Here is a 19187-nt window from a genome sequence, read left to right as displayed (position 1 = left end):
AGTCATAGGTTTGCTCCCCAGCATGGCATAAACTAGAAACAGTGACACACGACTGAAATTCCAATACTTAGGAGGTAGAGGCAGGAAGATCAAAATTTAAAGGTCATTCCTAGCCTGGAATGCAACTGAGAAGTTGCATTTCCACTACAGAGAACTTAAAAGTTAGTTACTGTGTACCCATATAACAGAACGTAATTTAACAAAATCAAACTATACAAGATTTGTCCAGTTTTTAAAAGGAAGATTTATTTAACAAGTTTCACTTAGTACAATACATCTAAATGGAATTCACAATACAAGGTAAGATTTAAATCAAAGCCTCAGAATTCCATACAAACAACATGGCCAAACTCCTAAAGTATTGGTATTACATCTCAAAATTGTCCCAGATCTTTAAAAAAAAAAGTGAAAGTGTACACTCACGTGCCTTACAGGATATTAAACCAAAAAGCTAGAATTAACAAACATGCCAAATGTTGTCACTTTGAATCATAGACACAGCTCCTATATTTGATTTTTACAGAAAAGCATGTTTCTCAACATGCATCTGAATGTTTTGATGTATTGTGGTATAAGAGCAACATTTAACGTAAGTGAAACTGCTTTAAACCTAAATATGCTTACTGCTTAAGTACACTCCTACAACATAACTAACTTGAGGAAAGCTGAAAGTGGATTTAACAGTTATGGTCAATACTGAACTTGTTATTATGTCCTAGATGAATATTTCAGTGTTCAAAATTGCTGAGCTTAAAGTTTGAAAACAATCTTAACTTTCACTTTACAGTAAGCATGAATCACAAGCTTGTAATGCAAAACGTTAAACTTAAATTTTGTTCTTAAAAAAGGAGAAAGAAAGAAAGAAAGCTGACCGATAGTGATCAGAAGCAATTGTATTTCCCATTTACCGATCATACTGGATATGCTGGGTATTCTTCCTACTCCATCCAGTTCCTATAAATGACAGCTTTTATTCCTGGAGCTGTCTGGTGTTCCTTCTCTCCTAAGCAAGGTTTGACTGATAGTCACTTGAGTTTTCCTGAAGAACTTGGTCATATCCACTCATACTGCTCTGACCACCATAACCACCACCATAACCGCCACTCAGCTGCTGGCTCGCAGGACCTCCATAACTAGACTGGTTGGATAAACCCATCCCTCCCATCATCTGGCTACCATAAGCACCACCGCTTGCCCCTGCTGTAGAATTCAAAAACAGTTCTACATAGCTATGATCGTAAGCTCCTCCGCTTGTCCCTGCAGTAGAATTCAAGAAGAGCTCCACATATCTATGCTGCATATTAGCTTTATCCTTTGCCATAGCTGCCACAGCATCTTCATGAGTAGCAAACTCAACATCTGCCTCACCCGTAACTCTGCCATCGGGTCCTATTTCAATGTGTACTCTCATGGGATTCAGAGGTGAGAAAAAATTGTAAATATCATTCTCAGTGGCTCTGTATGGTAACCCCCTCATGTGTACACAGTGCCCTGTGGTGCTCTGGAAACTGGACCCACCATCTCCATATCTATGATCCGACATTCCTGAGAAACAGTAGTTTAGGTCTCTTCCAAATCTATCAGACCCAAAACCATACCCGTCATTATAGCCTCCATAGTCATCATAGCCTCCATAGCCTCCACCATAGGCACCCCGCCTCATTCTTTCAAACCCAGCTCCTCTGCCAATGCTATTATACCCTCTTCCAGCCCCTGGCCTATCATAAGGACCCGGGCGCTGCATAGTCATAAGCTTTCGAGGGGGATCATAGTGGGTTCGGACTTCAGCTCTGCTACTCTTGAAGATTTCAATGTACCTGTGCCCTATTCTTTCCTTGTGTTTCTTTAAGGCCTTTTCAGCTATCTCCTGTGAAGCAAACTGCACGAAAGCCTCCCCTGTGCTTCGCCCCTGAAAGTCCACCGGCAGTGTCATCCCATTTGGCACAATTTCCAACCCTGAAAAGAACTGAACAATTTCTTCCTTGCTACAGCCAAATGGGAGTCCTCTAAGCCGTACAAAACCATCATTGGCAGTATCAGGACTATTTGGACCTGTATGCTTTAACACCCAATCCATTTCAACACTGTTGGACTTGAATACTTCAACATATCTGTGTCCCATGGTTTCTCTGTCTTTCTTTAAAGCCAATTTCACTTCATCTTCAGATTCAAGTTCGACAAATGCTTCACCGCTCGGTCTGCCTTCTCTGGTGTAGATGAAACGAACACCTGATGTACCATTTTGGATTTTGCAATCAGAGAAGAAGCGCATCACTTCCTCAGCTGAGCAGGACCAGGGTAGGCCCCTGACCTTCACCACGAACCCCTCCCTGCCCTCTGTGCTCAGCATCATGGTGACTGTTGGGCTCTTGGTGGCAAGCTTGGCTCAACGCAATTTCAATGTGGCTTTAAAAAAATTAGAAAACTATTGTCATCAAAAATTATACACAATAAGAGAAACAAAGAAACCCACTGTTACAGAAGTTCACATCAGTAATATTTTAAAAAGATAGCCACATGAACAAAAAGACTGCATAAAATTTAATTCACTCACTTAACAATTACTCATTCCATTTCTATTATGTATCAGGTATAATTAATAGTGATTATTTCTGGGTAGCAATATAATAGGACTTGTTTCCATGGATATATACATGGAAAATATTAAGACATCTTTGAATATTTTAAATTTTCTGCACTGATTCAATGTATTAACATCATAGAGAAAATTAAAAATAACAAATAAAATATAACTATATCTCATTATATAAAAGTCAAAAATTTCTTTAAATCAAGACAAAACTCATAAGAAGATACAAGTCCATTAACACCCTAACAATATAAACAATGCATGCAAATCAATAAAATACAGAACTATTAAAGCCTAAGAGATAAATGGAAAAAACATTAACAGGACTTTACATATGCAAGCATGTTTTAGATGCCAGGTCCAGTACTCATTCTGACATGTAAGAATCAATGAGTCCAGAAAGGGCTTACAGTCCACCAGGAGAACTGTATGCCTTCACCAAAGGTAAGTGCAAACAGACAGAATAAAGGAAGGATTGGCTGATGAAGTGTTATCAGTTGGAGGCAGAATGGTTAATTGACACAAACTAGCATGATCCTGTTCAGGGATCCAGAAACAATTTATAAAAATGTTTAGTGGAGCACGAAATGGAAGGGGACAAAAAGCAAAAGACAGGGTTGTCAAAGAGATGAAATTCTGAGGGTCTGATTTAATAGGAGGTGGCTAGACTCTTCTCTGGTTCACAAGCATGATGATTTAGTATTCACACCACTGTGTGACATATGCCTCCCCCAAACCTTAAGACACCGGGACACTACTGCTCTGACGCTGGGTGTGGAGAGGGGAATATATATATGTATATACATATATAGCACCTTTTCTGGATCTTAAACAGGAGTGATGTCACTACAGCCCTTTCAGACTTATCACCCAGGCAACTGGAGCATTCAAACAGAAGGAAGGGGGACTAGATGAAGAGCAAAAGAGCAAATTAAAGAATGACCTCTGAGAGATAAGAGATTCACTAAAATAGCAGCAGAAGTAAGGAAAAAAAAATGTGATCTATCTAAATAAAAAAGTAGAATCTGCAGGAATTGATAATAACATTAGGGATATTTTTTTGAGTTAGGGTTTCTTTGTGAAACAGTCCTAGCTGTCCTGGAACTCACTCTGTAGACCAGGCTGGCCTTGAACTCCCAGAGATCTGCCTGCCTCTGCCTCCTGAGTGCTGGGATTAAAGGCATGTGCCACCACTGCCCAGCTAAAAGGTTATGGGTGTTAAGAGTTCCTAGGTGAAGCCGGGTGGGGTAGTGGTGGTGGTAGTGGTGGAGACAGAGGCAGCCGGATTCTGTGAGTTCAAAACCAGCCTGGTCTACAAGAGCTAGTTCTAGGACAGCCTCCAAAGCCACAGAGAAACCCTGTCTCGAACCCTCCCCACCAAAAAAAGAGTTGCTAGATGGATTTCTGTGAGTTTAAGGCCAACCTGATCTACACAAGAAGCTTCAGGCTAGTCAGGGCTGGATAGTGAGACCCAATTCCCAAAACAAACAATAAGAGGATATATGCAGGCAACTAAGGAATATTGATAGTGGAAGAAATAGTCTTCCCACGGGAAGAGCAAATTAATTGGTTATCTAATACCAAATGCAGCCCCGAAAACATGCATACTAATAACATTCTGCAGACTGAGCAGGTTGTATTTATAAATAAACACACATATGTAACAACTAAGAGAAAACGGCCACAAATTTGAAAGAGAACAAGGTGGGGAGGTGTTTAAACATGGGAGAGTATGGAGAGAGGAAAAGAGAAAGGGAAATGATGTAATCATAACTTCAAAAAAATTTACATACAGGGGAAAAGGAATATATAGAGGAAAAGCCTGAGAAATGTTCAAACTTCAATCATTGGAAATTGAAAGTAAAATAAACATTTTAATACCTCTAAACCGTGGAGATTAAACAGTGGCAATAAGTCAACATTATTCACAAACTAGAGTTCCCTAGAAGAGTGAAAACTGATGACTATTCTGGAAAAATACTTTGGTAATATTTACCACACCTTCTGACAGAAAATCCACTTCAGGTATGTGTCTTAAGGAATTATCTGAAATTAAGAGCAGGACTTATTGAACTATATATTGTTTGAAAGTCATTTTAGGAAGAAAAGAGGAACATTATATATTTGATATAGTTATACAATTTTAAATGATTGAAGATCAAAGCCATTTTATAATCTCAATTATGTAAAAATAAAAATCCACATACCCTTTGACCCTGCTAGAGCTTCTTCCAGGAGACTCTCTGGTCGAGAGAAATACTTTAAAATGTTTGCTGCAGCACTGTAATGGCAGAAAAGTCAGAAAACTAAATAGCCATCAACAGAGATGAATGAATTATATTTCAATCTTTAAATGGAGTTCTATGCAACAACTTACAAAGGAGATTTGCCCTTACCTAGGAAGATTTCCAAAATCCTTTGAATGAATGAATGCATATAGTATAATCCTACTTCAATTAAAATACAAGCATAAACTAAGTGCATGACTGTGTGAGAGTAGATCTGAAAAATAGCTTCGTTTAAGACAAACTTTAAGAACAAATGGAGGGCAAAGAAATAGAGGTAGCCTTTCACTTTTTAATACTATACACTTTCATAGTTTTAATCCTTTAAGCCCACTGTATTGGAACAAAAGTAATCTTAGAAAAAAATATAAACATGGGAAATACAACAAAATTAAAAAAAAACTTTCTTGTGAACTGATAGGGATTGGACATCAAATATTAACAGTGGCTACTGAGTTTTTGGGTCCCCCCCCATTTATTCATTTTTTTTGTGCAGGTTTAACGGTCTGCTGAAAGAATCATTTGACAAGACACCCCAGGGACGATGGTGATTTCTATAAGCCCTCCCTTAGTGGCTGGGAGGTTTTGCTGCCTTACATTTCCTGAGAAGGCCACCAGGTTCTGTTACCTAACGTAGTAACCAGGATTTGTGAGTTACGAATCTGTATACTTACACCTGTGTTACAGCACACTGTTTGTAACTGTAATAAGAGTTGGGTAGTGCTGAACTGTGTCCCTTTTAGACGAATATATTACTTTTCGAATGACCAAAATCCAACTCGTCGATCGTTATGAGGAGAAAAACAAATGTTCCAATAATTAAGTAAAAGCATTTATTAGGCGCCTCCCGTGCACGCAGCAGTTGCCTAGCTCACACTCTTAAGAGTGTAATTCACTCGGGACCCCTCGCGACCATCGGGCAGTTTGAATACTTGAGCGACTGAATGGATGGAGCGGTACTCCGACCGCGGGTCTCAGCATGTTTTTTTTTTTTTTTTTCTAACTCCGGGCCGTGTTTTTGAAACGCTTTTCACCTTATGGGTCCCTCTTGCGGGCGGAGAGGGGAAAAGGTCTCCCGAGATCCGGCCACACGAACTGACTCACAAAAACACGCACACAGTCACGACCGTCCACCATTTCCCCACCAGGCGCAGCGCAGGCCGCTTCCCGGCACTCGGGGAGGGGGAGGGGGGGAGGAGGACACGGAGGGGGGGGGGAGCCGAGCACGAAAAAGGCGGAGGCGACCCCGGACTCCGCTCTGCTCTTCCTTAACACCACCCGGGGCCCCCAGTTCCCACCCACACACCAACCTCCAACGAAACCGGGGGGATTATCCTCCTTCTTCCCTCAAACGGCTAAAGCGAGACGATACACGACGACCAGAACTACTTCTGCTCACGTAAGCGATTGGTCACGTGAGCGCCTACGTCATGTGAGATCTCGGTCACGTGAGCAACTTCTCGGCTTAAACTCGGGATCACTGAGGTACCGCACTTCCTCCGGGTTTGGAAAGTGGGTGGGACAAGGTAAAGAGAGCGCCAATGTGATTGGTTAATATTTGTCTTACGTGATTGTTCATTGGTCCATCTCTGGCGATAACGGTCCAGTTGCCGGAGAAACGGTGATGTCACTATTGAATAGTCCATCTATGATTGGTCCGGCCCAAGGAGAAATCTAAAGTCCCCTGTTAACTGCAGGAAACTGAAGCAAAATAGTCTTGTGACCATGAAGCTTCTAAGCAGGGATCCGCGGCTGATCTGTGAGCTTGCATTTCGTCCCCTAGCCTTAGTTTTCTGGAGTATTCTCGGGGCCAAAGCACTGAACAACGGCTTGGCGCGGACTCCTACTATGGGCTGGCTGCACTGGGAACGTTTCATGTGCAACCTCGACTGCCAAGAAGAGCCTGATGCCTGCATCAGGTACGAGCTTTTGAGTGGTCATTTCTCTTTCCGTGTTTGTGTGGGTATATTTGGTAGAAGGAATGGGAACATTTAGCTGAAGGGATAGATCCCCTACTATTGCTGCTTTTTTCTCCCTAGCAAAATATCCATCCAAGATCTGAACTGTCCCTATACTATAAATGTGAGCCGTTCTGAAATGAGAGATAGCCAGCAGCCAGTGCTTCGCTTCCGCTCCATGTCTTCCTGCACTAAGAGTTTTTCAGTTATCATTGCAAACCCTTTGGTTTTGTACTCTGCCCTTGTTTAGTGCCAGCCTTGAGCTAGCCATTAGCACAGTTGCAATAGGGTAGGAGGATGACTGAGAACAATGTCATTTTTTTTCTTTTTGGATTACGGGTTCTTTGGCTGTACTGAAGCGAGTTAGAGAAACCATGAGATCACTGAGATGCCCCTCAACCCCTTTTCCTTGAGTGTGGCATCAGGCTGGAAAGTTGACCTGAAGGAACTTTACACAGCAAAGGTGAGAGTTGAGACTGGGTTGAACCTATTTGATGTTCACAATCCTAGTATGCAAACTAGAAAAACATCTTTTTTGACTCAAGGAGCTGACACAGAAAAAGGTGTAAAATTGCTGGGCATAGTGGCCCAGGACTAATCCCAACACTCCAGAGGCAGAGGTAGAGACACAAATCTCTTGAGTTCGAGGCCAGCCAGGGCTGCATAGTGAGGCCTTGTCTCAAAAAGAGCTGTAAAACGGTTATCTCACACAGATCAACTTTTCAGTTAAACAAACCCATCTCAAAAACCAAACATTCGTTTTGGCATGTATAGGAAGATGAATTGTAAGTTTACAAATATATGGGCATTTTTTAAAAAATTATTTAAATTAAAAACAATATTCTTTTACATATGGGCATTTTTCTAGAAAAGAGAAGTTTTCCTTTCTTCAAATTCTTAAATGAATCTGTGATCTAGAAAAGATTAAGAACCAAGTATTACAAATTGAGTGGCTCCCATATAAATATTATTAAAAACATAATAAGGTCACCCAACAATGCAAAACCACTTCTAAAAGCACCTACCACAGTTCCCTCTCTGTGTTCACAAGCTTCTTTGAATGCCTGTAAAGTTAAAATCAGGATGTTGGTCAGACACCATAAAATAAACTGGCTTTCTAAGTTTCAGACTAAGTCTGTTATATCCCTGAGATAAAATTTGTGGACACTTGCCAGTACAGGCTTATTTTTTGTGTATTTTTTGTTTTGTTTTGTTAATGGTGGGGTTTTTTTTTGTTTGTTTGTTATAAAACTAATGCATGGTCATTGCAAAAAATGTAGGTGGTAAAAATGATATAATGGAAATTAGGCCCCCTCATTTCATCATTCAGGAATAATCATGGTTCCATATACAACCTTGCAATTATTATGTAAATGAAAATATACATAATACAAAAATGGTATCACCTTTGAATGAGTGAGTAACATCAAGACCCCAGTGCCGTTAAATTCGACTTCACTGTAGCGTAAGGCAAATCACTTATTTCGTTTTGTTTTTCTTGAGGTTGGAGGCATGGTCACAGGCCTTGCACGTACTAGGAAAGTGCTCTACTACTGAGCTGAATTCTTTGTCCTTGGATATTGGGATCATGGTTACCCTATGTGGATCAGCATAGTCTTGAACTGGAGATCCTTTTGCCACCACTTCCTATTTGCTGGGGTTATAGGCATGCAAGATCATATCCAATTTAATTATTTTTTTCTAATTTGGGCTGGGGATGTAGCTCAGTTGGTACAATGTTTGCCTAGCATGCAACAAAGTCATGGGGTTTGATCGCAATCGTCTTGCAAACTGAGAATAGTGGTGCACATTTAGATTCCAGTATTCAGGAGGGAGGAGCAGGCATGAGCCAGGCGTTGGTGGTGCACGCCTTTAATCCCAGCACTCAGGAGGCAGAGGCAGGCGGATCTCTATGAGTTCAAGGCCAGTCTGCTCTACAGAGCGAGTGCCAGGACATCCTCCAAAACAATACAGAGAAACCCTGTATCGAAAAAAAAAAAGTTCAAGTCCATTCTATGCTGCCCGAGGTTGAGGCCAGCCTGGGATACATACATGTGACCTCAAAAAAAAGTGCAGAGTAGCCGGGTGGTGGTGGAGCACGCCTTTAATCCCAGCACTCAGGAGGCAGAGGCAGGCGGATCTCTGTGAGTTCAAGGCCGGGCTGGACCGACAGCCTCCAAAACAATACAGAGAAACCCTGTCTCGTAAAACCAAAAAAAAAAAAAAAACAGTGCAGAGTATAGTGCCTGGTACAGATAAGATGTCGATAAATGCAAATATCTGTATATGCTATAATTTATTTGTGCAGTCCTCTGTATAGCTACTTGAATTCTTCAATTTTGGGGCATCCTGTTCTGACCTGATTTCTTTTCTTTAATTCTCTTTTTTAATGAAAAAGGTCTGACTCTGTGGACCTGACTGGTCTGGAACTCTAAGCCTCTCAAGTGCTGAGATCACTGGCATGAGCCACCACAACAGGCCAAGCTCCATTCTTTTCTTAGAACACTAATTTTAGGTTCCAAAGATATGCTCATTTTGATAATATCAGTCAAATCCAAATACTTTGAAGATATATGTACACAACGGTGTTTGTAAGAATGCCTGTTTCCCAGCAATGTGTCCAAACCTAAATTTTGTCATTCTTCTAAATCTTGCCAATCCCCTTTGTTTGTTTTTTTTAAGATTTATTGATTATGTATACAGTGTTCTGGCATGTTTACACCAAATCTCATTATAGATGGTTGTGAACCACCATGTGGTTGCTGTGAATTGAACTCAGGACCTCCGAAAAAGCAGCCAGTGCTCTTAACCTCTGAGCCATCTCTCCAGCTCCCTGCTTTGTATTTTATTTATGCGTTTTTCTGCTGCTGTGGGACTTGAACCTAGGATTTAACATGTTAGGAAATATAATTACTAAGGAGGCTGACTGTCTTTTCCTACTTTAAATCCACTCCTTGAACTGTTTCCTCCATGAATCCCCCCATTTTGTCATTACCCTATTTAACTACATCATCTGAGTTTTTCTTTTATTCCATTTGGTTTGGGTTTAGTATATATTGCAAATATGTTTGATTCTTCTTTTTTTGTTGTTTTGTTTTTCGAAAGAGGGTTTCCCTGTATTGTTTTAGAGGCTGTCCTGGAACTCGCTCTATGGACCAGGCTGGCCTCGAACTCACAGAGGTCCGCCTGCCTCTGCCTCCCAAGTGCTGGGATTAAAGGCGTGTGCCACCAACGCCCAGCATATGTTTAATTTTTGACTGAGTTATTTTGATATTCATATAATGTGACTTATCAATTCTTTCGCTATTCCTGGCTTTGGAGTCTTATGTCAAGAAATCATAAAGTTAACATAAAAGACAAATAACATTTTATTTGGGTGAAGAGTAAATTTGCAAATGGGAAACAATGACTCAGTTTAACTGAAAAAGCACTCCAGGGGGAAGATGAGCTTGGATTTTTGTTTGTTTGTTCGGTTGGTTGGTTTTTCAATACAAGATTTCTATATGTAAGAGCTCTGGCTGTCCCTGAGCTCACTGTGAAGACCAGGCTGGCCCTGAACTCAGCGATCCACCTGCTTCTGCCTCCCACCTCCCAAGTGCTGGGAATAAAGGCATGTGCCACCATTGAGCTTGGGTTTTTTTTGTGAGCCAGACAGTGGTAGTACATGCCTTTAATTAGCCACAGAAGTAGACAGATCTCTGAGATTGCAGCCAGTCTGCTCTAAAGAGCAAGTTCCAGGACAGCCAAGACTACACAGAGAGATCCTGGGGGGGGGGAGGCAGGGAGGGAGAGAAGGAAGGTGATGGTGGTGAAACCCTGTATTTGGGGAAGCTAGAAGACTCGTGGCATGAGATGGGTGGATCTCTTTCTGAAGTCTTGAATTATAGTAATCTTTGTATTCTAATGCCATGTTACAGTAGCTTCCTTTCTATTACAAAACATAAACATTTCATCTTTCAGGTGAGCTTTTCAAATCTTTTGCAAATTCCTTCAAACGTCTTTTTGGGGGTTTGTTCAAGGTTTTCCTCGCCAAGAGTAACATCATGTTTCTCCATTTATTCAAGTTACTGAGGAGCATGATAGTTTTAGCATATGGTTGATAAACATATTACTCCTAGGTGTCTTAGCTCTTTCTGTTTATTTCTGTACCATTGTGAATGAGATTGTTTACATCTACACAGGGAAAGCTGGTACCAGAAGAAGCTGTCTAGTATGCTAACTCATGCTAACTCTTCCCCTGCTGGCGTTCCTCTAGTCATACATAGGCCAGGCAGGCCTTGGACCTGCAAATTGTCTAGCTTCGCTTTCCTCAATAGCTGGGATTATAAACCTGTGTCACCACAAGTTCTTGGTTGTAATAACCTGCCACTTTTGTCATGTATCTCATTCTTATTTTAATTATTTGGAGGTTTTGTTGAGTTCTTTTGGGGTTAGGGAGAGAACTGAGGGCCCCACCCCTTCTGTGAGTTCTAGGGAAGAGATCGTGGTGGGAGAGAGAGAGGAGTAAGAGGAAGGATTTTCCCTCAGATGTGTTGTGCTTACTACCACAGTACCATTGCATGTTTAGAAACTATAACATCCCAATGAATTGGAATGACTGTTGGAATTTCTTTTTCAGTGAGCAACTGTTCATGCAGATGGCGGAGCTCATGGTCTCTGATGGCTGGAAGGACGCAGGTTATGAATACCTCTGCATAGATGACTGTTGGATGGCTCCTGAAAGGGACTCAAAGGGCCGACTTCAGGCAGATCCCCAGCGCTTTCCTAATGGAATCCAGCACCTAGCTAATTATGTGAGTTTAAAGCTGACCGTTTATTTATGGGTCTGTGTGCACTTACAAAAGCTTATTGAGAAACAGGCCACGTGATACTTCAGAAATAGAATGATTGCTGTTATCTGAACAGTAAATTGTAATGCTTACCAGATAGGATTATCGTCATGTCAGCCTGTACACATTTTACAGTAGCTCCTGAGGCCTGTCTTGTTGAAACTTTTTTCCTGAAGCCGCTGAATTCTCTAGAGAAAAGAAGAGTTTGGTTGTGTTGAGCATGCTTATATCTCCAAAGCAGCATGAGAGGCCACCACAGTTATACCATTAATGAATTTTAAAAGATGAAAGCAAACATTCCAGGGAACTACTGAAGACAAATGAAGTCTGATACTAGCTAAAGGCAATTAAGCAGGTTTTATTCAGGAAAAAGGGTCAAGTTCCAATCCGAATGGACAAGGGAGAATCTACAACCAATATGCAAATACCGCTTAAAGGAGACATCAAGAATCAGGGGATGGAGGCTGGGCTCAGTGTTTAAGAGCACTGGCTGCTCTTTCAGAGGACCTGGGTTCAATTCCCAGCACCTACATAACAGCTCACAACTGTCTGTAATTCCAATTCCAATGCACATAAAATAAAGTTAAATAAATTATTTTTAAAAAAGAATCAGGGGATGGTATAACTTAGCAGGATTCTTGCCATAAATGATCTCATCCAGACAGACAGCATGGAGGCCAAGACAGGAGGAGATTTAGAGAGGCTTAACTGAAATGTCAGCCTTTCTCAAGATAAATCTGTTCCAGTTTTGGAAAGAGGCTATTTGGGATCCCATGAGGAATATTAAAGTGGCCATAGCATTTTCCTTACTTCTGTGCTACAGTTCACCATGTATACTTAGAACTTTCTTAGCAGAGTCAGAGGATTTGTGCTCGGCTTCTAAGAAACTCTGCTAGAAGCCTGGCGTTGGTGGCGCACGCCTTTAATCCCAGCACTCGGGAGGCAGAAGCAGGCGGATCTCTGTGAGTTCCAGACCAGCCTGGACTACCAAGCGAGTTCCAGGACAGCCTCCAAAGCCACAGAGAAACCATGTCTCAAAAAAAAAAGAAAAGAAAAGAAACTCTGCTACAAAACTGGAGTGGTTTCAGGAACCAAGCCCCGGAGACCCAGAGCAGCAAACATCTCTGCTCTTAGCCTTCGTAAGTCCCTCTCCTTTTTTTTACTTCTTCCTGATCCATTTTTCTTCTCATTCCAGGTCCACAGCAAAGGATTGAAGCTAGGAATTTATGCAGATGTTGGGAATAAGACCTGTGCAGGTTTCCCTGGGAGTTTTGGGTACTATGACACTGATGCCCAGACATTTGCTGACTGGGGTGTAGATCTGCTTAAATTTGACGGTTGCCACTGTGACAGTGTGACATCCTTGGCAGATGGTATGTTTTTTTTAATTACATTTATTTTTAAAATTATGTTACAATCAACAAAATAAAAATTATGGTGTGTGTGACTGTGTATGTGTGGGAATGTATGTGCTATGATGCCTGTTGAGAAGACAGAGGACAACTTGCAACTGTGTGAGTCCCAGGGATCAAACTCAGGTCATCAGGGTTGGCAGCCTTTACTGGCTGAAGCACCTCCCCAGCCCAAATAGTGTGTTTTCTTCAAGAAATACAACCGTGGCCAGGTGGTAGTGGTGGCGTATGCCTTTATTGCCAGCACCGGGGTGGCAGAGGCAAGTGGATCTCTGTGAGTTCGAGGCCAGCCTGGTCTACTGAGTGAGTTCCAGGACAGCTGGGGCTGTTACACAAAGAAACCCTCGAAAAATGAGAGAGAGAGAGAGAGAGAGAGAGAGAGAGAGAGAGAGAGAGAGAGAGAGAGAGAGAGAGAGAGAAGACCATAATCATTTTTCAACCTTTTGCTTAACATCAACTGAAGGATCAAGGCAGAGTGACAAGAACTACAATATAAACACAGACCTTCCAAGTAGCCTCTTCAGATGTTCCGCGCTAGCTGAAAATTGCCTTGTTTCCCTTATTTTACCCATTGTTTTCTCATGCAGGTTATAAGTATATGTCCTTGGCCTTGAATAGGACTGGCAGAAGCATTGTATACTCCTGTGAGTGGCCTCTTTATTTGAAGCCCTTTCATAAGGTGAGTTAGTGAGCCCAGGATCTAAATTTCAGAATGCTTATTGTAATTATAGTCTCAACTTCCACTAACTATGAAACCATCTTGGATTGTTTTCCCTTTTATTTCACAGTTCATATCCTTCCTGTTCGACAACAATCCTGCCAGTATTCGCTCCAAAATCTATCTTGAACTTACTAATGTCTGTCATCCTCACCACATCCACAATGGCCTTCCAGGCCACTCCCATCTCCACCCAGCCTGCTCTGACAGCCTGATCTCTTATCTCTGCTGTCTTCCCTACCCCCACCATTTACAAGCAGCAGCAGAACTGTCTTCTGAGAAATGTCAAGGGCATGCCATCAGTCCCCTCCTTAAAACTTAACTGGCTTTCCTTTGCACTTGGAAAAAAAATCAAACTCCATTAACCTGCCTCTGCCTTCCAACAACTCTTCCCCTTGCTGCACTTCTGTCTGTCAGTCACATGCCCTATTTACAGCATTGGCCGATATTCACTGTGCAAGTGCCACCCAAAGGCATTTTGATGTTAGTCTATGATGATGTATTTGCTTATTGTTTCCGCCAAGTCTTCCCCTAAGATTTTAAAAGGGTTGGTTACTGACCAAATGCTACAAACTCGGTCTTCTCTACTTTAAAATAGCCTTTTAGCCGGGCGTTGGTGGCGCACGCCTTTAATCCCAACACTCGGGAGGCAGAAGCAGGCGGATCTCTGTGAGTTCAAGGCCAGCCTTGTCTACAGAGTGAGTTCCAGGACAGGCTCCAAAACAATACAGGGAAACCCTGTCTCGAAAAACACCAAAAATAAATAAATAAATAGCCTTTTGCCCATTCTCTCTCTAGTCATTAGCTGCTTGGTTTCCTGTAAGAGCTTACCTTTATTGTTTACTTGTTTGTCATCTCCCCGCTAGAATGTAAATCCAGGAGGGCAGGTCTTTCTCACTGTATTACTAGCATATGGTAACTTGAATTAGTATTTATGGAATGAGTCGAATCCCTATTATTTTCTTGTGATTTTTAGATAGTCCCTATGACACCTACATATCTACAAACTTGATTCATTCCACAAATGGTTTGTCTCAGTTTCAGATTTTGTCATGTTTGATGGCGTCTTATATAATTTTACAAACCTTATTTTTACTCATTTAGGTCATTGTTATTATTTTATTGTAAAAAATTGAAATATGCCATTTTACGCTAGTTTACAAATTCCAGTGAAAACAAAGTTCTTTTATAAGGCCAGTACCTAGACACCACTGTTTAGTTCATGTCTACATAAATAGTATTAAAGTCACTGTAAACAGACACTTAAATTATATGGCCTATTTACGAATTGAACATCTTCTAGAGAAATTCCCTTACATTGAGAACTCCAAAAGATGGTCAGCCTTTGTTATTTGTTATGGGGAGATGTTTGATCTTTAGACTATAGAGGCCATCAGTGCCTCCTTTAAACTGGATTGTTAGGATCTCATAGCAAAGTTACGTCTATAAACAATTCTGTCTTTTTACAGCCCAATTATACAGATATCCAATATTACTGCAATCACTGGAGAAATTTTGATGATGTTTATGATTCCTGGGAAAGCATAAAGAATATCTTGGCCTGGACAACAACTAACCAGAAGGAGATTGTTGACGTCGCTGGACCAGGGGGTTGGAATGACCCAGATATGGTAAAGATCTGAGCACTCCTCATTAGAGATGGTAGCTTTTTTTTTTCTCTTGGTGGCTGACTCTGAAACCATGGGCTAGCACAAACCAAGCAGGGTTTCTAGCACTGAGCTACACACTCTGCCCTCGGGAGAGGCTTTTGGTGAGCACTTACATCACAGTGCTGTGGAAAATGGGTTCTCTCAGTCGACCATCTAGGAAAGCTTTAAAATGTTCCAACAGGTCTTGTGTAGCTGCTTGGAGTCTCGGCACTCCCGAGGCTGAGGAAGGAGAGTGGCTCCAAATTCAAGGCCAAAAGGTTAGCCTGGACTAATAAAACCTTCTCTCCAAAAGAAAAAAGAAAAAGCAGCAACTGAGTCAGGAGACCAGATACCTGGGTCCCTGCGGGTATCCGGTCAGAGAAGAGAACCCGCAAAGAGATGAGAATGAAAACCCCATGCAGATTGACTTCCTCAGCATGGGTCAGACTTCGGGGAGTCTAATGCCAGGCGGTTCACTGTCAGCACATTTAAAACACAGTACACCTTGGGAAAAGGTTTCCAGGCAACAATCAGTCCAATTCCAGGTGCACAATGAAGCTTAAGCTGTGACTACATAGAGACTCTTTACAGTGTACATGTGACCATGAGGGTGGGTTCTATAGCTAAAAGGCCTAGAATATAATGTGGTCTCTGACCAAGATAGCATAGAGATCAGCAGGTCATAAAGCACGTGTGACATCCCCTTGGGTGATGGTCTAGGGAGGGAAGAGTCTGGGATAGGGTGAGGTCTGCCTCCATAGATGGCGGAAAGGTTGCCAGCTTGTTAAAATCCACTCCCAGCCTTCTGGGCAGGAAAGCAGGTATTTTATCTATGTGTTTAAAAGCATTCCTGGTTTTCCTTAATGCTTCTCTGTGAGTTCAAGGACCTCTGTGCCCTCAACAGACAACAAAAACCCAAGCAGTTGAATCTTCTCTCATCTCAGTGATTTCACACTTTGTTCTAGTTAGTTATTGGCAACTTTGGCCTGAGTTGGGACCAGCAGGTAACTCAGATGGCCCTCTGGGCTATCATGGCAGCTCCTCTACTCATGTCCAATGATCTCCGGCAAATCAGCCCTCAAGCCAAAGCCCTCCTTCAGAATAAGGATGTAATTGCTGTCAACCAAGACCCCTTGGGCAAGCAGGGGTACTGTTTTAGAAAGGTAAGTAAAGCTTCCTGAGAGAAAACTGGCCAGTAATATCCTATCCTGCCTGCGAGTTTATGATTTGCGGTATTTTCTATGGCTTTTTAACACGAAGTGCCAAATTATCTTGAGTCTAACTGTACTGCATGAAGAAATGATTGGCTTTTTCTATTATTTTTCCCTTGAGCTTGAGACTGAGTAGTTAAACAGTAAGACTTTGCCAGAACTATTACTGGGGGTTTTGATTTTCTGTTTGTATAGCTTCTGCATGTGTCCTGGAACTAGCTCTATAGACCAGGCTAGCCTTGAACTCACAGATTGCCTGCGTCCTGTCTCCCAAGTGCTATGTTTAAAGGTGTGTGACACCACCACTAGGTTTGTTTTTTGTTTTTCCAACACAGGATTTCTCTGTGTAGCCCTGACTGTCCTGGAACTAGCTCTGCCAACATGCTTGTTACAGGGTGTCCATCAGAGAAGGACAAGGCTTAAGCCAATAGAAAGCTTTTATGTTTTGGTTTGGTTTTTGAAGACAGAGTTTCTCTGTGTAGTTCTAGCTGTCCTCCAACTCAGAGATTCACTTACCTCTGCCTCCCGAATGCTGAGATTAAAAAGTTCAGCATCCCAGTGTAGCCCCAAGCCTTTAACCAGTGAGCTTCTAAGCATAAACAAAACATATCCTGGGTTGACATACTTCAGTCAACAAAATGTTAGACAAAACTGAACTGACGCCCGCGCTGGTGGCGCACATCTTTAATCCCAGCACTCAGAAGGCAGAGGCAGGTGGATCTCTGCGAGTTCAAGGCCGGTCTGGTCTATAGAGCTAGTTCCAGGACAGCCTCCAAAAGAAACCCTGTCTCGAAAAAGGGAAAAACAAAAAACAAAAAACTGAATTAACTACAGGAGTCAAAAAGAAAGGTCAGTACATAACAAAAAACTGAACTCATTGAACTCACTACAGGAGTCAAAAAGAAAGGTCAGTACATTTAGACTTTCCCAGAAGTATGGGCTTGGTGGATTAGGTCTTTTTTGATGGGCTTTCGTGGATTAAGTCTTTCTGTTTGCTTTTCAAAATAGGGTTTCTCTATGTAGCCCTGGCTGTCCTGAAATTCCCTCTGGAGACCAGGTTGGCCTGGAACTCAGAGATCTGCCTCTGAGTGCTGAGATTAACAGTGGACATATACTGCTGGGTACTATTTTTCCTCCAAGTACGTGATAGCTCTGACAAGAAGGCTGAGTATCCAATAAGGCCAGTAGTGGCTTCCCACTTGCTCACACTTTTCTCTTGACTTTTCAGGAAAACAACATTGAGGTTTGGGAACGACCACTCTCAAATTTAGCCTGGGCTGTGGCTGTGAGAAACCTGCAGGAAATTGGTGGACCTCGTTTCTACAGCATCCAGGTGGCTTCCCTGGGTCATGGAATAGCCTGCCATCCTGGTTGCATCATCACACAGCTCCTCCCTGAGAAAGTAAAGCTAGGCTTCTATGAATGGACCGTAACCTTAAAAACTCGAATAAATCCCTCGGGCACTGTTCTGCTTCGACTAGACCATAACTAAAGGCAGGCATGTACATTAAATGGCCAGTTTTGCCAAGGACTGAACTACTTCCTGTCTCTTTCTTGTTTCCCCTTTAAATAAAGCATCCCAAAGTCATTGCCTTTAAAGCTACCCCTCAAGGTTTATTGGAAAGGCTTTTGAACTAAAGTGGGTACTCCTGTGCCAAGCACTGTAACAGATGCTTCAGGTGTGTTCATTTTAGCCCTCATAAGGCTGAGCAAGTGTTTATCCACTAGATTCAGTAGAGCCAGGAAAAGACTTATTTCTGAATTTGTTTTACCTACATGCGTATATGTGCTCCATATGCATGCGTGGTACCCAGCAAGTCAGAAGAGGACATAGGATCCCCTGGAACCACTGCGTCACCCCTCTAACACCCAGAGCCAGGATTCAAAGCCAAGCCAACTACACAGATCACTAGGCGAGGTCAATTGAAGGATTTAAGAAATGCCAGGTGATGGGCTGTGCATGGAGGCAGCACATTAACCCAATGATGAGCTGCCCCAGCGACCAAGTCCATAGTTTCAAGTAAATTAGACACTAATCCATGAGAACAAACTTGTGGTCAAGATTTCAAGACTGCTCCTTTGCTCTCCCATTAACTACTCCTCTCACCAAGCAGTTGAACATATATGCAACACAGCAATCAGAAAGCTGAAGGGGGATTGCCAAAATAGACCAGCCAGAGATATGTAAAAATCTCAAACCACACACATAAATCATAAGCAAACATATATACCTCTGGTATTTTTAATGTGCACAAAATGGTGTAAAAACACCTACCTGCAATACTAAAGGCGGCAGATAATTTTCAGGAAAAGCTTAATGGCCTGGAACCCTTGGTGGGAGAATCAACTTTCAAAAAGTTGGTTTCTGTCCCCCCTACACTCATTCATGCTAAAGTTAAACCCAGACATGAGAGCTGATTCAGCAGGTTAAGAGCAGCAGGTGCTCTTCCCTGGGACCCAGGTTAATTCCTAGCACCCACAAGGTGGGTTTGTTGTGGCTGTGTCAGGATGTTTAAAGCACATAAATCTAAAATC

The 19187-nt window shown here is 42.0% G+C and overlaps 2 protein-coding genes and 1 non-coding gene across 7 annotated transcripts; 2 read left to right on the top strand and 1 right to left on the bottom strand.

Moving 5' to 3' along the window:
- Positions 1 to 224: 224 nt before the first annotated feature.
- On the bottom strand, positions 225 to 6344 carry Hnrnph2 (heterogeneous nuclear ribonucleoprotein H2). 2 transcript variants are annotated; one of them, XM_005088347.4, is made up of 4 exons: positions 6186 to 6344; positions 4798 to 4871; positions 4592 to 4636; positions 225 to 2406 (listed from the first exon to the last, which is right to left on the bottom strand). In XM_005088347.4, the coding sequence occupies exon 4, from the start codon at positions 2351 to 2353 to the stop codon at positions 1004 to 1006; it is 1350 nt and encodes a 449-aa protein (XP_005088404.1). In that variant the 5' UTR covers positions 2354 to 2406; positions 4592 to 4636; positions 4798 to 4871; positions 6186 to 6344; the 3' UTR covers positions 225 to 1003. The 2 variants fall into 2 exon arrangements, with proteins under 2 accessions (XP_005088404.1, XP_005088403.1); XM_005088346.4 differs by lacking the exon at positions 4592 to 4636.
- On the top strand, positions 3258 to 3358 carry LOC121140114. Its single transcript, XR_005876946.1, has one exon. It is a non-coding gene; the product is annotated as a small nucleolar RNA U13 (small nucleolar RNA).
- Positions 6345 to 6549: 205 nt separating the features above from the next.
- On the top strand, positions 6550 to 18183 carry Gla (galactosidase alpha). 4 transcript variants are annotated; one of them, XR_005876819.1, is made up of 8 exons: positions 6550 to 6794; positions 11452 to 11626; positions 12858 to 13035; positions 13662 to 13753; positions 15262 to 15423; positions 16407 to 16604; positions 17661 to 17791; positions 17881 to 18023. XR_005876819.1 is itself a non-coding variant. In XM_040744385.1 (7 exons), the coding sequence occupies exons 1-7, from the start codon at positions 6601 to 6603 to the stop codon at positions 17673 to 17675; spliced, it is 1014 nt and encodes a 337-aa protein (XP_040600319.1). In that variant the 5' UTR covers positions 6550 to 6600; the 3' UTR covers positions 17676 to 17792. The 4 variants fall into 4 exon arrangements, 3 of the variants coding, with proteins under 3 accessions (XP_040600319.1, XP_040600318.1, XP_040600317.1); XM_040744385.1 differs by lacking the exon at positions 17881 to 18023 and having other exon boundaries at positions 17661 to 17792; XM_040744383.1 differs by lacking the exon at positions 17661 to 17791 and having other exon boundaries at positions 6554 to 6794; positions 17881 to 18183.
- Positions 18184 to 19187: the final 1004 nt, after the last annotated feature.

The sequence above is a fragment of the Mesocricetus auratus genome, unplaced genomic scaffold, assembly GCF_017639785.1.
Source record: "Mesocricetus auratus isolate SY011 unplaced genomic scaffold, BCM_Maur_2.0 Super-Scaffold_100003, whole genome shotgun sequence".
Classification (NCBI taxonomy): domain Eukaryota; kingdom Metazoa; phylum Chordata; class Mammalia; order Rodentia; family Cricetidae; genus Mesocricetus; species Mesocricetus auratus.
The sequence above is the reverse complement of the archived record's forward strand: the minus strand, read 5'-3'. Positions and strand labels throughout refer to the sequence as shown.